Source organism: Bos mutus, chromosome 2 (assembly GCF_027580195.1).
Source record: "Bos mutus isolate GX-2022 chromosome 2, NWIPB_WYAK_1.1, whole genome shotgun sequence".
NCBI classification, from domain to species: Eukaryota; Metazoa; Chordata; class Mammalia; order Artiodactyla; family Bovidae; genus Bos; species Bos mutus.
In genome coordinates, this window is record NC_091618.1 from 134,221,298 (window position 1) to 134,241,791 (window position 20,494).

The 20,494-nt window shown below is 41.4% G+C and overlaps 1 protein-coding gene across 2 annotated transcripts in view; it reads right to left on the reverse strand.

Moving 5' to 3' along the window:
• The window catches only part of ARHGEF4 (Rho guanine nucleotide exchange factor 4), a 326,417-nt gene that overhangs the window by 15,655 nt on the left and 290,268 nt on the right, over positions 1-20,494 (reverse strand). For both annotated transcript variants that reach the window (XM_005888578.2, XM_070359984.1), the window contains exon 5: positions 3,725-3,864. In XM_005888578.2, the coding sequence (XP_005888640.2) occupies positions 3,725-3,864 (140 nt within the window). The remainder of the gene's footprint in view (positions 1-3,724; positions 3,865-20,494) is intronic.

A 20,494-nucleotide genomic window follows, 5' to 3' on the forward strand; every position in this document is an offset into this window, starting at 1 on the left:
CTGGCCCACCAGGGTGGTGGCGTGGATTGGTGTGCAGGTCTGTGAGCGGGCAGGACTGCTGTGGAGATAGCGGCAAGGCTTTGGGAGTTGAAGGAAGAGGCTGCCCTGGGCTGCTGGCCATGGACACTGACCAGCACTGGGCTCCTCCCTGGGGCTGGGGAGTGGGTGCAAGAACCATGTCAGGTCTGGGGACAGATATCCAGAGTCCCAGGCACTGGGGAAGACAGAAACTCCTGGAGAGAGGGGGGAAGACCCCCTCCATGGAGGGGTGGTCACAAGTCGGCCTTGCATCCTGTTGTGTTCTCTAAATGCTCCGCCAATAAGTGCTAGGAGCAACAGGAAGCCACACTACCTTCTACCCTTGGTGACTCTATGGCCCCGTGGGCCAGGCCAGTCCTGCTTCCTACCTGCTGTGCTGCTGTGTGTGTGAGGCAGTCACTCAGTTATGCCTGACTCTTTTCAACCTCAGGGATGGAGCCCATCAGGCTCCTCTGTCAATGGATTTTCCAGGCAAGAATACTGGAGTGGGTTGCGAGTTCCTTCTCCAGGGGATCTTCCCAATCCAGGGATCAAACCTGGGTCTCCCACATTGCAGGCAGATTCCTTACTGTCTGAGTCATCTCAGGGAAGCTGTGCTGGCTTACTTATTGGCAAAACTCCTTGAAAACGTTTTAAGCCCCAGGTTGGAGTACAAGCTTTATGTCTGTCTGCCCTCTAGTCTCGGTGTCATCTTCTCTTGGCAGGATGATCCACGAGCTGACCCCAGTTTACCTTGCCCTCCTGGACCAGGGCCATCAGAGCAGCTCCATACACAAATGCTTAGAGGGGAGCCAGACACACAAAGGCACTTAGCTCCATGAAGGCAGTGGGCAGAGCTGGGGGCAAGCCCCCCTCCCCACGCGTGCCATCCTGCAGTGCAGCTTGGCCTGGCCCAGAAGGGAGACACTGTTGTCTGCAGGGTAGTGAGTGGCCACCAGGAGATCCCAGGCCTCCTGGCTGGGAGCTGTGCCTACCATCCTCTGGTTCTATCTCACAACTTGGTGTGGGGGTTAAAATGAAAAGGGAATCATGTCTTCCAAGGACATTGCCTACTTTCAGCCTTCAACTCTTCAGAAAAAAAAAAAATCCCTGGGGTAAGAACGTCCTCAAGCCTGACCTCAGGGATGTCGCGGGCTCAGCAGGGCATGGCTGAAACCATAGAGGCAGGGAGAGAATGGAAGGAGGGTAAAAATTGGGCAGACGAGCAGGCCCAGGCCTGGGCCCAGTCACAGGCATCTGGAGGGGACAATGATGAGAGGGGACACTTCTGGGCCCTGACACTAACTCATCCTGCAGGAACTGGACCATTACGAGCTGTGAGGTGCAAGTTAGGTGCAGGAAATATAGGGAAAAGACACCGCTGTGCCCCCTTCTCCTTCCATTAGGGCACATGCAGTAAAAGCCAGGGACCTATACAGACGGGCGCTGTCTGCCCCAACCCCCGCCGTCAGCTCCCTGAAAGCAGGACTATATCCTGTGCACAGCTCTGTCCCAAGGCTGGGACACTGCCTGACACACACACACAGTAAATGAGTGTCTCATGCATACCACACACAGGCGTACACTCCACATCCAGACCCTCACGTGGTCACACACACGCGCTCCTCACACACTCAGAACACAAAAGGGCTTCACTGTGCCCCTGTGATGTGCCTGCTTTTCAGCCCAGGTGGTTTCCATTTCCTCCTGCTTAGGAGACTGAGGAGTGATCGCTCCTTCTTAGGTCACCAGGAATAAGAAAGGGTCCCAATTTAGAGCATGACACTCATATGTTCTTAGAAAATACAAGTGATGTTATTTAGTATGGACTTTTCTCTGACACCTGTGGCTTCTGTTATTTCCAAGCCTGAAACCCACGCTGAGCCCCAGCAAGCCTTCTTGCCACACATGTGAGAGCCATGAGCATGAGAGGGGCCAGGGACGCAGAGGAGGACGCGCTGCCCTCACAAGTCTGGGTGAACCAGCCTGTCACTGGAGACTCAACTCTTACGTCTCTTTGGAGTTCCCATTAAGGTGAATCTCGTGAATGCTGCCAACAAATCATAACAAATACTGCCTTTCCTGAGTATCCAGTACACCTGGGCACAGTGATTCTGACATGCCACTGGGCACAGGTGCAACATCTACCCCACATCGAGGAAACAGAGGCTGAGACGGAATAACCTGCAGCAGCTCCTCCACTAGCCAGTGTCAGGAAGGGGGTCAGACCCATGCCCTGCTCTGCGCTGTGCTGCCTGCTTCAGGACGTTGTACATTGGGGTCTGGAAGTGCCAGTGGGTCTCATGGGGAGAGCATCCCAGTCTCTGCCCCGAGTCAGCTCACTGCGTCACCGGAGGGGCTCTGCAGCTGGCCCTGGCCCTCCTCTGCGGTGCACTTTGCCATCCCCCTCCATCCCGGGGGCTCTCACAGGGTCCGGGGAAGACCAGAACCTTGGAAGCACTGAGGGTTCTAAACATAAACACAACATCACCACCCTGTCCTCTCAGTAACCTCAAACACCAGGCAGGACCTTTGACCCAAACAGGAAACAAATTCTCTAAGCAGTCAAAATAGGTCGTATACAATTCATAGTCCTAATTGCCTTCATTTCTATCAAAACGTGGCCCCTCCTGCCCCACATCAGAGATTATTTGTTCTTCTGGAGCACTCTGGCTCTTAGCTTTCCTCATCCAAAGCATCTGAGAGTGGACAATTTGTCAAGGGTCGAAAAGGCACATCCCCAACTAGCAGCACAACATGACCGGCCAGATTCCACCATCAGGTAGGAGAAGGCTATAAAAAGCAGACAGGAAAGCTGTAACAAGGCTGCACTGATGGCCAATCAGATAACCCCACACCTTTTCAGAGTCCTGGAAAGCTTTACGTTACTGTTTCTTCCTCATTATCATCCTCATCATTGGAGACCAAGAACCTACCACATGCCACGTTACTCACGTTTGTTATTTCAGTCTGTCCTCCTGCAACCACATGGTCATCCTATTTTTCAGTTCAGTAAATCAGTGCTCACAGGGCTACCTGCTCAGATCTGTGTGTCTAGCCACTGCAGGGAGGAGTTCTGATCCAAGGGGTGGGAGGTTCTCCCCCGCCGTACACGGCCTCCCACCAGGGTTGGGCCCCAACACTGGGAAGGGCCACTGAGTCATCAAGGAAAAGCAAGATATTTTCTGTGAATTGTGCTTAAGATGACATCATTTTGGAGCCCCTTCTACTCAAAACAGCTTATTAGAAGCACTTAAAGAAAGGCTTCAAATATTGGAAAAATCAATTTATTTGGATGCTTAATCCTTATGAATAATGGATTTTGAAGAAATCATTACTTCATGGCTATTTTAAATCATCTAAGGGGCTAACCCCTGTCCTCCTTCCTCCCAAGCAGATCTTCCATTGAGGATGATATTACAGGGGTTATATCATAGGTGCTGGGGACAACACCTATATTCTGGATTCCCTGAAGGCCCCATAAAGGCAGAGAGGAGGGACCTCGGATTTGACAAGCTCTGCTCGTGGACACCACATTCCAAAGTGAGAGCCACAGGCTGAAACCGTGCCAAGTGCACACTGTGCCACTGTCATCTGCTTGGAACGCAGTCTGTGGCTGTCCGGGCCTGCATGAAATGTGCTGAAGTTGCTCCCCTAGAAAGGCCATGCGTCCCAGCCCTGTCCACCCACGCAGCCCCGACTGTACCTCGTTGATGGCCAACTGTTCGCCGCCCCCTCCAGTGTGGCTGTAGTGGTGGCTGGAGCTATGCACATCCTCATACAGGTCCTCCTCACTGCCCGCCTCATCTCCACGGAGGGCCGTGTCCAGAGCTCCATCAGGGAGGGCTGGAAGGAGAGAGAGAAGCTGCCAAAGAGGACTGAGGGAGGGGACACATGGAAAAGGAGACAGGTCTTTCAGGGATAAACAGTCCTTCTTTGAAAGGAGAGAGGGGCTCAGGGAACCAGATTCTCAAACCATTCTTGCTGTACAAATATAATCTGGTTGAAAGAGTGCACTGGTTGACCTCACACCATCACTATACATCACCTACCATTCAGTCCCCACCAGTTCCATAAACAAGGACACACAATTATATCCAGTGGCAAGACACCCAAGACCCCTCCAGTTGAATTAGATTCAAAATCACTTACCAATGTATCAGATATAGATGGTATACCTTACCATACTTTATACATGGTATAAAGCCCTTAAAAATGCTGCTGCTGCTGCTAAGTTGCTTCAGTCGTGTCCGACTCTGTATGACCCCAGAGACGGCAGCCCACCAGGCTCCCCCGTCCCAGGAATTCTCCAGACAAGAACACTGGAGTGGGTTGCCATTTCCTTCTCCAATGCATGAAAGTGAAAAGTGAAAGGGAAGTCGCTCAGTCGTGTCCGACTCTTCGTGACCCCATGGACTGCAGCCTACCAGGCTCCTCCGTCCATGGGATTTTCCAGGCAAGAGTACTGCAGTTAAAAATGCTAATGCCTGATTATTAAATATATGTATCTCCAAAGAAATATACAGTATATAGATGCAAATATTGTTTGCAAATTAATAAATACATTTTTATCATCCTGATATTTATCATCCTGTTTAAGAAAATACAGACTCATAGAATTCAAACTCCTGCATATCCCACTTCAAGCCCACTCCCCACTCTCTCCTTTAGAGTTATCCAGTATTTCAAGCTTTTTATAAATTATACCCAGGCTGTCTTTGCTTTAGCATGTATTTCTGTTGAGTTTTGCATGGTTTGACGTCATATAAAAGGAACCATCCAGTAGCTTTTCTTCTCTGATTGGCTTTTTTACCCAACAGCTCATGTAACTGTGATTGATTCAGTCTCCCTGATACACAGTCTTGATTTTGTGAATATCTTCAGTTTTGCAGGCAGGCTGCACTGCTGCAGAACAGCCAGTGTTTCCCAGTCTGTCGCTGGTACAAAGGATGGTGATGCAGACCCACAGGCCTCCAGGGCACATGTCCCAGACTTTCTCCCAGTGTTTCCCAACTCTTTTTCAAGGGACTGTCCCCATCCAAAAAGCCTCTTATACATTGTTTTCCTATTCACCCCAATGAAAACTTAATACCACAAATATACTGTATATTTTAAACTTCTGTGGCTCTTTGGAGGATCACAAACTATTGTAATAGCTAAGATTTTCACCCCCCTTGGATGAAATCATTACCTGTGGTGCGAATTTATGCTCCTGGGTATAGACAGCTAGGGGTGACATCCCTAGGTCCTGAGTATACCACACTCTTCCCTAAACTATCCTACCAATTTAGACTTCAGACAGTGCGTATGAATGTTCTCGCCACTCTACATCCTCCCAACTCTTGGGATGGGCATTGTCGGACATTTTCATTTTTGACAGGCTGATGGGTATGAGAAGGGATCTTAATTTTTATTTAAAATTTTAATTAAAAAATTTTAAATTTTAAATTGTTGAATTTTAAGAATTTTAAGATCTTAAATTTTAATTTAAAATTCTCTGCTTACTCATGAGTTGAATATCTATGTTTATGCATTATTTGTATTTCCTTTAATGTGAAGTGTCTGTTATTTTATCTTTAATATAATCATTAATGTAAAAAATATATTTCTATGTGAGTCTAGTTTTATATACATATACTTTCCTCCCTCTATTCTGGATTCTAAATCTTTGTCACTTAACTGTGCTACAACTATCATTTTCCTGTTTGTAATGTCTTGTCTCTTTAAGGTATTTTTGATGAACAGAAGTTCTTAACTTGATTTATTTATTTACTTATTTTTTAGCCATGCCATATGGCTTGTGGGATCTTAGTTCCCCAATCAGGGATCCAACGTAGGCCCTCTGCAGTGAAAGCTCAGAGTCCTCACCACTGGACTTCCAGGGAATTCCCAAGGAGTTCTCAATTTTAATATAGACAAATTTGCCAACGTTATCATGTATAGTTTATATTTTTTCAGAATGTTTTTATCCCTAGTACATGGAAACACTATTGCTTATCTGCCTCCGGGGGCTCTGGGTCTTCGTTGCCGCGTGAGGGCTTCCCTCTCCAGTTGCGGTGCACATGCTCCTCACTGCGGTGGCTTCTCTTGTTGCAGAGCACAGGCTCTAGGGCGCACAAGCTTCAGTAGCTACATGACATGGGCTCAGCAGTTATGGCGCTCAGGCTCCAGAGCACAGGGCCCATGGGCTTAGTTGCCCCACGGCATGTGGAATCTTCTTGGACCAGGGATCGAACTTGTGTCACCTGCATTGGTAGGCGGGTTCTTAGCTACTGGACCATCAGGGAAATCGTACTTTATTTTTTGTGTGTTTAGGAAATTCTTTTCTACCTCAAGGTTATAAAGATATTCTCCTTTCATGTTTTATATTTTTCTTTAGACATTTAGGCTTCCCAGGTGGCTCAGATGGTAAAGTGTCTGCCTGCAATGCGGGAGACTTGGGTTCGATCCCTGGGTCCAGAAAATCCCCTGGAGAAGGAAATGGCAACCTACTCCAATACTCTTGCCTGGAAAATTCCATGGACAGAGGAGCCTGGTAGGCTCCAGTCCATGGGGTCGCAAAGAGCCAGACACGACTGAGTGACTTCACTTTCACTTAAGACATTTAAGTTTTTAACACACTTGGAAATGATTTTTGTGTTATTGTATGTGGCTGGAATCTGCAATACTGTGATTTATAAAAATAGATAGATGCTTGATGTTCAACCTGTTCCTGGCACAGAGCTCCTACAACCCTTGAAATGTCCTATATGTGACAAAGGTGTCTTATGTTATGTTAATGATGGGGTCCTGAACTGACCTGAGCAAACCCGGGTCTGTGCCTGGAGACCAAATGGTCTGAGCCCATCTTGGGAGCAGGAGCCTTTTACTGATATACACAGTCAGGAATCCCAAGGAACTCTCATAACTTGTATTTCATTTACATTTGAAAACTGTTTTATTATGGAAACTTTCAAATGTGTACAAAGGGAGACACGATAGTATAAGGAACCTTGTACACCCATCACCCAGCTTCGATAATTCTCAACATGTGGGCAGTTTTGTTTCATCATCTGCATAGTTTCCTCACTAGATCCAAGATAAGACATAGTTTCATCTGTAAACACTATAATATATATTTCTAAACAAGATGAGGACTATTTTTTTTAACTACAATACATATCTAAAACAGACTATAGTCCATCCAAGGTTGTCTGTCATACCTTCTCTACAGCATGAAAAAATCTTTTTATTTTGAAATAAATGTAAAGTGTAGGGTGTTGAGACTCTAGCGCAGAGTGATCCTGTGTCCTCTTTACCCAGATTCCCCCAATGATTATATTTCATATGACTCCAGGAAACTGCCCTTGGTATAAGGCCTGTAAATTGTTCTATGTCATTTTATAGCTGTGTAGATTTGTGTAACAACCATAACAAGCATTATATAAGCTTGGGAGGTTGACTTTTTTCACTCAGGCAAATGTCCTTGGGATTCATCCAAGTGGTTGCTTCTATTTTTACTTCATTCCTTTTTATTGCTTACTAGTACTCCATGCAATAGATGTAAAATTTGTTTAAACATTCACCCATTGAAAGACATCCAGGTAGTTTTCAATTTTCAGATTCAGTTCAGTTCAGTTACTCAGTCGTGTCCGACTCTTTGTGACCCCATGGACTGCAGCACTCCAGGCCTCCCTGTCCATCACCAATTCCCAAAGTTTACTCAAACTCATGTCCATTGAGTTGGTGATGCCATCCAGCCATCTCATCCTCTGTTGTCCCCTTCATCTCCCGCCTTCAATCTTTCCCAGCATCTGAGTCTTTTCAAATGAGTCAGTTCTTCACATCAGGTGGCCAAAGTATTGGAGCTTCACCTTCAGCATCATTCCCTCCAATGAACACCCAGGACTGATCTCCTTTAGGATGGACTGGTTGGATCTCCTTGCAGTCCAAGGGACTCTCAAGAGTCTTCTCCAACACCACAGTTCAAAAGCATCAATTCTTCGGCACTCAGCTTTCTGAGTATAGTATAGTCCAACTTTCACATCCATACATTTCAATTTTAGGCTCTTACAAATAAAGCTACTGGGAACTCTCATGTACAGGTTTTGGGGTGGACATAAGTTTTCCTTTTTCTGAGATAAATGTGATTGCCCAGGAGTACAACTGCTGAGTCGTACTAATGTAGGATATAGATGAGCTCCAGGTTAGATGTTACAACTGGTCTCCTGTTCACATTTCATGAGGGATAAAAGTGGGCTTCAAGCTGGATACTAACTAATTGTTAGCATTTCTTGAGATAAGAGATAGGTGAGCTCCAATTAAGGCATTTACAATCAGCTTCCTATTTGCCCTCCGAAATGGAAGTAACAGAAACAGGGTAAATAGCCAGCATTGGTCTCTTGCAAACACTTTAGTGTAATAGTCATAGCAAGGACAAAGAGGGGAAAAACCCTATTTGAGTAAAAGATTAAGGGATCTCCACACCCTCTTCTCTTGAGACAAGGGAGAGACTACATGTACACAGAAAGGCTCCTAGTAGGTCAAAAGTGAAAATCGCTGGGTTGTGTCCAACTCTTTGCGACCCCATGGATTATACAGTCCGTGGAATTCTCCAGGCCAGAATACTGGAGTGGGTAGCCTTTCTCTTCTCCAGGGGATCTCCCCAACCCAGGGATTGAACCCAGGTCTCCCGCATTGCAGGTGGATTCTTTACCAACTGAGCTATCAGATTATGTGGGTCAAAAGTTAAGAGATAATGCCAGGCCATAATGAATCTTGCTCCTCCCAGAAGACTTCAAGACCTATCTTGGCTGAGGGGTGTGTGCATACCCCGGGGGAGGGTGCCAGGGTAGGTCAGGTGTGGAAAAAGAATCCAGATAATTGGCCTGAAGGAAGACAACAACCAGGAAGAACTGGCCTATATAAATAACTTAACCACCTCTTTACTGCTCTCCTCATAAGCAGAGATGTCCACACTCTTTCTCTCTGGATGTGCATCTCTACATTGCTTCTGTCTTAACTAAAAATACAGAAGCTTCTGTGCTCTCCCACTTGTTGTGCTATGACTCTAATAATAAACTTTGTACCTGCATTTACAGTTTCTGCTTCCATGATAAATGCATTTTTCACTGGGGGCAAAGATCCAGGGAAAAATAGCTTCTACCTTCTAGCCTCTAGCCCTTGTTGATCTGATGGCTAGGATTCCTGGTTCTCATCCAGGTTACCGAGCTTCAACTCCTGGGCAGGGAATAAAGATCTTGCTGCACACCACCACTTGCTGCTGCATTGCTGATGTCAATAGAACAGTTGATTTTTTTTTTTTTTTAAAGAAACTGTTGAACTATTTTCTAGAGTGATTGTACCATTTTACATTCCCACTACAATGGATGAAAGATCCAGTTTCTCAGCATCCTTACCAGCATTTGGTATTGTCTGTATTTTATACTTTAGACATTCAGATAGGTGTATAATAATATTGCTTGTTGTTGTTCTGTCACTAAGTTGCGTCATACTCTGCGACCACATGGACTGTAGCAAGCCAGGCTCCTCTGTCCTCCACTATCTCCCAGAGTTTGCTCACATTCATATTCATTGAGTTGGTGGTGCTATCTATCCATCTAAGTATATTGCATCTTGGTCTTTATTTGCATTTCCCAAAAGGCAGGTGGTGCTGAACATCTTTTCATGTACCTATTTGCCATTCACACATCTTTTCCAATGAAGTATTTGTTCATGTTTCTGCACATTTTCTATTTGTACTGTTTATTGTTTTATGTTGAGATTTGAAAGTTCTGTATATATTCTAGGGATGAGTCCTTTGTCAGACATATGGTTTGCAGGTATTTTCTCTCACTCAGTCTGTTGCTTTTCATCCTCTTAACAAGGATTTTTACAGAGCAAAAGTTTTAAATTTTGACAAAGTTCAATTTATCAATTTTTCCTTTTATGGGTGATACTCTTGGAGTTATATCTAAGAACTTCACCAAATCTTAGTTCCAAAAGATTTTCACTTATGTTTTATTCTAAAACCTTTATAGTTTTACCTTTTACAGTTGAACCTATGATTCATTTTAGCTTTTTTTTTTTGTATAAAATGTGAGATTTAGGTGAAATTTCATTTTTATTGCCTATGGATGTCCAACTGTTCCAGCACTATTTCTGAAAAAAAAAAAAAATCTTTCCTCTACTGAATTGCTTCTGCACTTTTGTCAAAATTCTGTTAGCCAAGTGGGGATATTACTATCAATTTAAAAAAATAAAAAGAATTATAAGATAATACTATCAACCGACAAATTAGATAAACTAGGCTATATGAGTAAATTCTTAGAAAAACACATTACTAAAATTGACTCAAGAAGAAATAGAAAATCTGAATAGACCTATAATTAGTAGGGAAATTGGATCACAAACTTCCCAACAGAAAAAAGCTCAAGATTTGACCGTTTCACTAGTGAATTCTACCAAACATTTAAACAACAATTAGTATTAATCTTTCTCAAACGCTTCTGAAAAAGGATTATATATTAAAAGAATTACGTATCTTGACCAATTGGGATTTATTTCTGGAAATTCAAGAATGGCTTAACATATTAAAATAATTCAATATAATATAAGACAATAACAGAATGAAGGGAAAAAAAAAACCCACATGGTCATCTCAATTGATGAGAGAGCACTGACAAAGTTCAACACTATTTCATGATCCTATTCAAAGCAGGATGGGAAGAGAAGGTCCCCAACATGATAAAGGCCATATGTGAAAAATCCATAGCTAACATCATGCTTAACAGTGAGAAAATGAAGGCTTTTCCTTAAGATCAGGAGCAAGACAAGGATGCCTGCTTTCACTGCTTATATTCAACACAGTGTTGGAAGCTGTGCCCAACTAGGCAAGAAAAAGAAATAAAAATCATCCAAATTGGAAATGACAAAGTAAAATTATTTATGTTCATAGATGATACAATCTTAAATATAGAAAATTCTAAAGATCCACATCAGATTTTAGAGCTAATATATAAATTCAACAATGTTGCAGGATATAAGTCAACACACAAAAATCAGTTTTATTTTTATATACTTGCAGTGAACAATTTGAAAAGAAAAAAAATTTCAAATTTCACTATAGTAGCATTGAAAATAATGAAATACTTAGGAATAATTTTAACCAAGAAGGTAAAAGATTTATACAATGAAAATTGTAACATTGCTGAAAACCATGAAAAGAAAACCTAAATAAATGGAAAGATATTCCATATTTATGGATTAAGAGATTTAATACTGTTAAGATGACAGTACTACTCAAAGCAATCTACAGATTCAAAGCAAACTCTAAAAAATCCTAATGGCATTTTTACAGAAGTAGAAAAACTCATTCCAAAATTCATATGGAATCTCAAGGGACCCTGAATAACCAAAAATATCTTGAAAAAATTAAGCTGGAGGGCTCACAATACTTGATTTCAAAACTTACTACAAAGATACAGTGATCCAACAGCGTGGTACTGGCATAAGGACAGACGTATATTCTATTGGTCTAACAGAATAGAATAGAGATCTCAGAAATAAACCATCACCTAAATGGTCAACTGATTTTCAACAAAGGTGCCAAGATAAGTCAGTGAGGAAAAAGACAGTCTTTTCAATAAACTGTTTTGGGAAACTGGATACACACATGCAAAATAATGAAGTTAGATATTTATCTAACACCATATACAAAAATTAACTCAAAATGAATCAAAGACCTAAACATAAGAGCTAAAACTGTAAGACTGAAGAAAACAAAGGAAAAGTTTTATGACATTGGATGTGGAAATTATTTCTTGTATATGACACCAAAAGCACAGGGAACAACAACAAAAAATAGATAAACTGGACAACGTCAAAAATTTGAAGTTCTGTACAAGATAGGATACTTTTAAGAAAGTGAAAAGGTGGCCTATTGAATGGGAGAAAATATTTGCAAATTATCCATCTGATAAGGAAATAATATCCAGAAATACACAGAAGAACTCCTACAATTCAAGAACCACAACAGAAACAACAACAAACTGATTTAAAAATGGGCATTAAAAACAGCCATACCACTGTGAATGTACGTGCCTGATCTTATCTGATCTTGGAAAAATGGGCAAATATCTTGAGTAGACATTTCTTCAAAAAAGATACAGGGTGGTTGCTGTAGAAATGAGTTCAGCAGGTCCTCAAAAAAACAAAACATAGAATTACCATATGATCTAGAAATCTCACCTCTAGGTACGTACCCAAAAGAATGAAAATCAGGGACTCAGATTCTAGTATACCAATGTTCATGGCAGCATTATTCATAATAGTCAAAAGGTGGGAACAACCCAAATGTCCATCAACAAATAAACGGATAAGCAAAATGTTGTATTTACATATAATGAAATATTATTCAGCCATAAAAAGGAATGATGTTCTGATAATACTACAACATGGGTGAACCTGGAAAATACTCTGTTAAGTGAAATCAGCCAGACACAAAAGGACACATATATGATCCCGTTTATATAAGGTACCTAGAACAGGCAAATTCTTAGCCACAGAAAATAGGTTAGTGGTTACCAGGGGCCAAAGGGAGGCGGGAACAGGGAGTTGCTTACAGTTGCTTTTGGTTACAGAGTGTCTATCTGGAGTGATGAAAAAATTTTGCAATATATAGTGATCATGGTTACACATATTGTGAAAATAATGCCACATATTAAATGGCAAATTTTAAAATATATATGTATCACAATTTAAAAAAATAACTTATAGCAAAAAACCATTGAATTTTATACTTTACATGGATGAGTGGTATGGTATATGGCTTATATCTCAATAAAGCTGTTTTAAAAATTGGTCGGTTATTCTTGTTTGGCACTATTTCTGGATTCTCGATTCTGATCCATTAATTTACTTGTTTGTTCTCCAATATCACAGTCTTATTTTCTGTAGTTGTATGTATAATAATTCTTGAAATCTAGTAGAGTGGTTCCTCTTACTTTATTCCTCTTTTTAGAACTATTTTAGCTATTTCTGTTCCTTTGCCTTTCTATACAAATATTAGAATAATCCTGTCTATATTTATTAAAAAATCTTGCCGGGATTTTGATAGAAACAGTTTACAAACCTCTGTATCAGTTTGGAGATGACTGGTTAGGAAGATCTCCTGGAGAAGGAAATAGCTGCCCCCTCTAGTATTTTTGCCTAGACAGTTCCATGGACAGAGGAACAGGGTTGGCTATACAGTCCATGGGGACATGACAGAGCGACTAGCAGTTTCATTTTCACTTTATTCTCTTGAATCCTCCAATCTGTGGAATCTCTCTCCATACTTAGATCTTCGATTTCTTTCAGTGCTGCATTATTTTAAAGCAAATCCTAGACACCATATAATTTAATCTGTAAATACTATAGTATACGTCTTAAAAGATACAAAGTTTGTTCCTCTCACTGCCACACCTTCTTCTAGGAGAATTTAAAAACCAATCATCCCTTTGAGGGAACAGAACAGATTCCTTGTAAGAGTTACAACTTTTCTTGGCTCTTTCTTAGCCAGTCCTAGCTGGAGTCTCAGCAGCTCACAAAATCATTGCTTATTTAGCAAGTTTGCAACCTGAGAGAAAAAGAAAGCAGTTTCAACATGAGTCTCCCCATGTTTTTATCATCATCTAATATCCAGCTTTCAGGATAGGGTCTGGGGCAAAGTGGGTGTTTGCATGAAGAAAGAAAGGAGGCAGCTCACAGGGATACGAGTGGAGGCGGCGGTGGGAGGACCACCCCAGGACGGCAGTCAGGACACCCAGGCCCTGTGCTGGTCTGCAAGCAGCCAGGGGACACAGACAATCATCTGTCCTCTGAGATGCATTCAAACTCCTTTTTTACAAGCAAGGCTTCATGGAAGGTTCATGTGCAGTTAATGTACATGAAGGCATTAAAAGGTGTCGCTTGTGCTCTGCAAGCATCTTTGGGTGAACAAATTAATGGCCAAAACACAAGTTGACTGTGGCATGGTCAACACAAAATCAGTCTTGATTTTGGATTTTTAATTTTTATGTAGGAAGACAGGCCAGCTGTCTGATCCATTATGGGATTCTAATACTTTAGAACATTTATACAGCAACACAGCTAAGAACACTGGTGTGCGTGTGTGTGCTCAGTTGCTCAGTTGTGCCTGACTCTTTGTGACCCTGTAGACTGTAGCACCCAAATAATCCTCTGTCTCCACTTATAAGGAAAAGCTGTGGTTCTTCCAAAGAGGGAAGTCTACTGTGTGCTGCCCTAGAGAAGAGTAGTTCTCAAAATGGGTCCCAGAGCATCAGCATCCACTGGGAACTTGTCAGAGATACATTTTCTTGCCCTCCCCAGAAAGTTTGGATTGGGCCCCTGCAGGATCAACGCGTGCAGACTCAAACAGCGGTGAGAACTGTTCTCAGATAGTTCTTAACAAAGTGATTTACTAACTCTCAGGAAATTCTGCTCCAGCAAAGTCAGGGCAGACAGTCTTTGGGGTGGCTGTAAGGCCCCTTTAGGAAACCCTAAAGGCCCTGGCACACACTCTTATTAGAGTAGAAACAGGAATGCAGAATGCTGGGGGTGTCTGAAGGGGTGTGGCAGCCTTCATGGCTCCCCCAGAACCCACTGGTTAGGGGCTTCCACTTATCACATCTTTGCCCTTGCTTGTTTCTGAATTCACTGAAAAGTGTTCGGTGCCAATGGTGTTTGTGTCGCCAGACACACAAGGGGTTCTGAGGACTTCATGTGCATAAGACAGACACACACCCTGCTCTCCTAGAGATCAGAGTCCAGCAGAAACAGGGGAGAAAGAGTGATGAAGTGATGAAGCAGCAAGCTCAGGAGCCCCTGCCCAAGTGTGGGAGGTCCTGGCCACCCTGTGTTGGGGGTGACCTGGGGGTGTGAGGGGCTGGGGAAGTGTGAAGAGTGTTCTAGGTGACGGGGACAACGTCAGGCCCCAGAATCAAGTGGGGGGTTGTTCTAGGACATGGAAGAGTTCCAGAATCCCAGGAACAGGGAAGGGAAGGGACAGCAGCAGGAGGATTGTTGGTGCAAGCAGTGTTGCTCTAGGCAGTCCCATGCTGATCAACAAGAGTAAATACTCATACTTCAGCATCTTGGGCTTCTCACCACATCCCAGTGACACGAACAAAGAAGGTTACATCGTCACCCAGTTCTGTACATGAGGAAGCTGGGGCCCAGGGAGGTAATGTTCCTTTCCCCAAATCACCCAGATCTCTGGGCTGTTTTCACCAGACTGAGTCTGTTTAAATCCTATATGAAGGGTTCCTGCAGATGGCGATTCAGACGAGGGTGGAAAAGTCTGTGTTTGCTGCTTAGGGAGCAAGCAGACCGGGATTTGTCCATTCACTCATTCCTAAAAGGAGTATGTCAAGGCAGTATATTGTCACCCTGCTTATTTAACTTACATGCAGAATACATCATGAGAAATGCTGGGCTGGAAGAAGTGCAAGCTGGAATCAAGATTGCCGGGAGAAATATCAATAACCTCAGACATGCAGATGACACCAACCTTATGGCAGAAAGTGAAGAGGAACTAAAAAGCCTCTTGATGAAGGTGAAAGAGGAGAGTGAAAAAGTTGGCTTAAAGCTCAACATTCAGAAAACTAAGATCATGGCATCTGGTCCCATCACTTCATGGGAAATAGATGGGGAAACAGTGGAAACAGTGTCAGACTTTATTTTGGGGGGCTCCAAAATCACTGCAGATGGTGACTGCAGCCATGAAATTAAAAGACGCTTACTCCTTGGTGTTGGGGTCCTTTAATGGACCGGAACCTGGTGGTCCGGAGTCGACGATAAGAAAGTGACAGAGAGAGCTGGAGGGAGGAAGAGAGAGAGAGAGAAAGAAAGAAAGAAAGACATGGGGACCCAAGCTCTGATGGAGCAAAGGTATTTTATTAGCAGAAATGCAGGCTTATATATCTTTAGTAAGATGATTACTCAGCTATTACACAGGATGAAATTTTATCAATAGCCACAATATGGATAGTCTAATACATACAAGGTCGCTGACACTGAAAAGAGTCACTGAAGGGAGTTACTGAAAGGAATCCAAGGAGATACCATTTCTCATGATTTCAGTCCTGAGAGCTGTGTGCAGCTCTACTCATTCTCAGAATAGGAACTGATAAGGAACAGAGAATTTATAAGAAACAGCACGTAGGAATCCTCCTATTAAACATTCCCTGACAAGGAAAGTTATGACCACCTAGATAGCATATTTAAAAGCAGAGACATTACTTTGCCAACAAAGGTCTATCTAGTCAAGGCTATGGTCTTTCCAGTGGTCATGTATGGATGTGAGAGTTGGACTGTGAAGAAAGCTGAGTGCCGAAGAATTCATGCTCTTGAATTGTGGTGCTGGAGAAGACTCTTGAGAGTCCCTTGGACTGCAAGGAGATCCAATGAGTCCATTCTGAAGGAGATAGGTCCTGGGTGTTTATTGGAAGGACTGATGCTGAAGCTGAAACTCCAGTACTTTGGCCACCTCATGTGAAGAGTTGACTCATCGGAAAAGACCCTGATGCTGGGAGGGATTGGGGGCAGGAGGAGAAGGGGACGACAGAGGATGAGATGGCTGGATGGCATCATCAACTCGATGGATGTGAGTTTGGGTAAACTCCGGGAGTTGGTGATGGAGAGGGAGGCCTGACGTGCTGCGATTCATGGGGTCGCAAAGAGTCGGACACGACTGAGCGACTTTCAGTTCACTTCATACTTTCCTCGGTTTTTCCCTTAATACACTTTCTGTTCCAGGATCCCATATCATATTCAGAGATCCCCTTAACTCAAGATTTTGGATTTAGGTTGCACAAAGTCTGCTTTTTTAAGCTCCTGAGTACTTTTTCATTCAGCAAAGAAAACTTTCCAACATCTAGGGCATCAAATCTGAACCCTCTCTGCACTTCAAAGCTTATTTCTCAGGGTTTTCTCACAGGAAAGACTGTGACCTTCTTTTGTTCTCCCCAGCCTCCCCGTTCTCTACAGGTGAGAGTAAAATAACTTTTACTGAGAATTTATAATGTATTGCCTACTAACCTATCAGATTCAAGTCTACCTGTGAAACAGGTATTATTAGACACGGTACACAGATCATTCTTGAGGCTCACAGAGGTTAAGACACTTGCTAAGGTCTCAGAGGCAGTCAGCAGCAGAAGCAGGATTAAAACCTGGCCAAATGCCCACACTCTTGCCTGCACCTCTCCAGGATCTCTGAGCTTCTGGCTTCCATGAGCACACAGCCTCTTGCTTCCCTGTGGCCTTTTCTCCCGCGAACCATCCTACTACATGTGGCTGTTTGCTGCCCTGATTCCCTATTATTCAAAGAATTAAGTTCCAGGGAAATCAGTCAACTACAGGTCTTCATGTATAAAAGATGCCGCTTGGTTATAATTACTTCAAAAAGCAATTACAATTAAAATGTGTTATGTCATGCTTTAGCTGTAAGTGAAACATGATTTTTGATACCTGGCTATTTTATGTTCAACAAATGTGAAGTGGAAAATTTAGGTAATGACTTTGATTTTTTAATTTAACATAATGAGCCCACAATATAATATTTTAGATCACAGACTTTTGGAATACAAATCCAAAGAAGGCAAATTACAAATTTTGGCAAATCAATATAATACTCTATAATATAATGAAATTATGTCACATAATACTTTTATGAAAAATTTCATTTTTAGTTTAATATTCTGCAATGCAATAAAATCACATTATGCATTACTTTAATAATAATTTTCAGTGCAAAAAATTAAACATCATGATTGTTCATGGTAGATTTAGCTGAGCAGTTATTTTATTTTTTTTCAAGTGTGCCAGTACATTTTATAAGTGGGATACTGTTGATTTCTAATATTAATTTAGTTTCAGGTATATTATATGCAGATTCAAACTTTTACAGGTTATAGTCCATTTAAAGTTATTATAAAATATTGGCTATATTCCCTGTGCTGTACAATATATCCCTGCAGCTTATTTATTTTATACATAGTCGTTTGTACCTCGTAAGTCTCTGCCCCTGTCTTGCTTCCCCTTCTTCTCTCACCCTGGTAACCACTAGTTTGTTCTCTATATTTGTGTGAGACACTTCTATTTTATTATATTCATTTGTTTGTTTTATTTTTTAGGCTCCACATACAAGTGGTAATATATAGTTTTGTCTTTGACTTTATTTCACTAAGCATAATACCTACCACGTCTATCTATCTTACTGCAAATGGCATTCTAACATTCTTTTTAATGAGTAATATTCCATATATATATATACACACACACACACACACACACACACACTATACACACACACACACACGCACACACATATATATACACCACATCTTTATCTATTCATGGACACTTAGGTTGGTTCTACATCTTGCCTATTACAAATAATGCCGCTATGAACATTGAAGTGCATGTATCTTTTTGAATTAGTGTTTTCATTTTCGTCAGATATATACCTAGCAGTGGAATTGATCATATGGTAAGTCTAATTTTAGTTTTTTGAGGAACCTCCATAATGCTTTCCACAGTGGCTATACCAATTTGCATTCCACCAATAGTATAAGAGGTTTCTTTTTCCACATTTTCACCAATATTTGTTATCTGTGGTCTTTTTCATGATAGCCATTCTGACAGGTAGGAAGTGATATCTCATTGTGGTTTTGATTTGCATTTCTCTGATGATTAACGACGTTGAGCATTCTTCCATGTGCCTGCTGGCCATCTGTATGTTTTCTTTAGGAAAAAAATGTCTATTCAGGTCTTCTGCCCATGTTTAAAAAATAGTTTCCTTTCGGGCTCTCCAGTTTCTTTTATCTCTTCCTTCCTTCCTTCCTTTCCTTCCTTTTGGCAGCACTGGGTCTTTGCTGCTGTGCGCAGGCTTTCTCTAGTTGCAGCAAGTGGGGCTACTCTCTAGTTTCGGTGCGCAGGCTTCTCACTGTGGTGGCTGTTCTTGTTGCAGAGCACAGGCTCTAGGGCATGTGGGCTTAGTTGTGGTGGCTTAGTTGCCCCACAGCATGCGAAATCTTCCCAGACCAGGGATAAAATCCACGTCCCCTGCATTAGCAGGTGGATTCTTTTTTTTAATTTTTTCCTCTTCCTTTTTTTAATTTTTAAATGATTAAAGTATGATAACACATTTACAGGAGACTTGGAAAATACAGAACAGAGGTACATGTAGTTCCACAATATCTTACAATTATTTTTTAAGCAGATAAATTAAGATTTTTAGTTGGAGTTTCAGTGTCAAGTTCTCATAAAAATTAATAAAAGTAATATACAGGAAAGTATATAGTAGACCTGAAAAGCATTATGAACCAATTCAACATAATTACAAGTTTCACACAACAGTAGGCTACAAATCCTATTCAAGTTCCATAGACTATAAACTAGGAGACACTGGACAGGGACATAAAACAAGATGCAAAAATTTCACGGCCTAAAGGTAGGGAAGTCATACAGAGTCTGTTCTCTGATCACTGTGGAATTATGTTAGACATCAATATCAAAAGATATTTGAAAATAACCCACATATTTTCAAGTGCAATGTGACATAAATTAGAAAAATGAAAAAACACAAAGGGTGATTGCAGAGAAGAAAGCATTTAAGTGAGAAATTAATATCAAAATAGGAAATTAATATCAAAGATACTTAAAATAACCCAGGTATTTGGAAATTAAATGTCGACTTTTAAATGATGAGTGTATCTAAGAAGCAATGACAAGGAAAATTAGAAAATACTTGAAACAGAATAAAACTGAAAAGAGAATTTACCAGAATTTGTTGCATGCAGCTCAATGCAACTAAATACAGTGTGGAATCTTGAATAAGGTATGAAAACAAATAATGGACACTAGCATGAAATTCTGTGAAATTTGAACAAAATCTGTAGTTAATAATACTGTATCACATGTTAATTTCCTATTTTTTTTTACAACAGTACCTCTTTATATTTGCAGAATTGGATTAGAAGTTTCAAGCCTAAAATTTATTTTTAAAAACAAATCACTAAGATGATAAGCTTTCTAGACTTTTAGTAGTAATATCAGATGCCAAAATACATGGAAAGAAACCAAACATTTGAGAGGGTATAAATTAGAAATCTAGCATTCTATTCATATTAATTCAAATAAGTGGACTCAAAATGTCATAAATTTTTTAGATAGGCAAAAATTCATACATTTTCTAAAATACGATATATTATACATACTGTTTATATGCATATAAAATATATACAAAAGTTCTTCTACTACACTTGATAAAAGGCTTGAGAAAGAACAACAAAAAGATGAGATGGAGGTACTGGAAAACATAGACTAAATGAAATGGGAGAATATGAAATAGAAAACTTGAAATAAACTGGATAAAAGTAAAAGATCATCATATAGTCCAGTCATGTTTAAGAATGGCTGCTCACTAGAAACACATCTGGAGATTCAGAGACTGAAA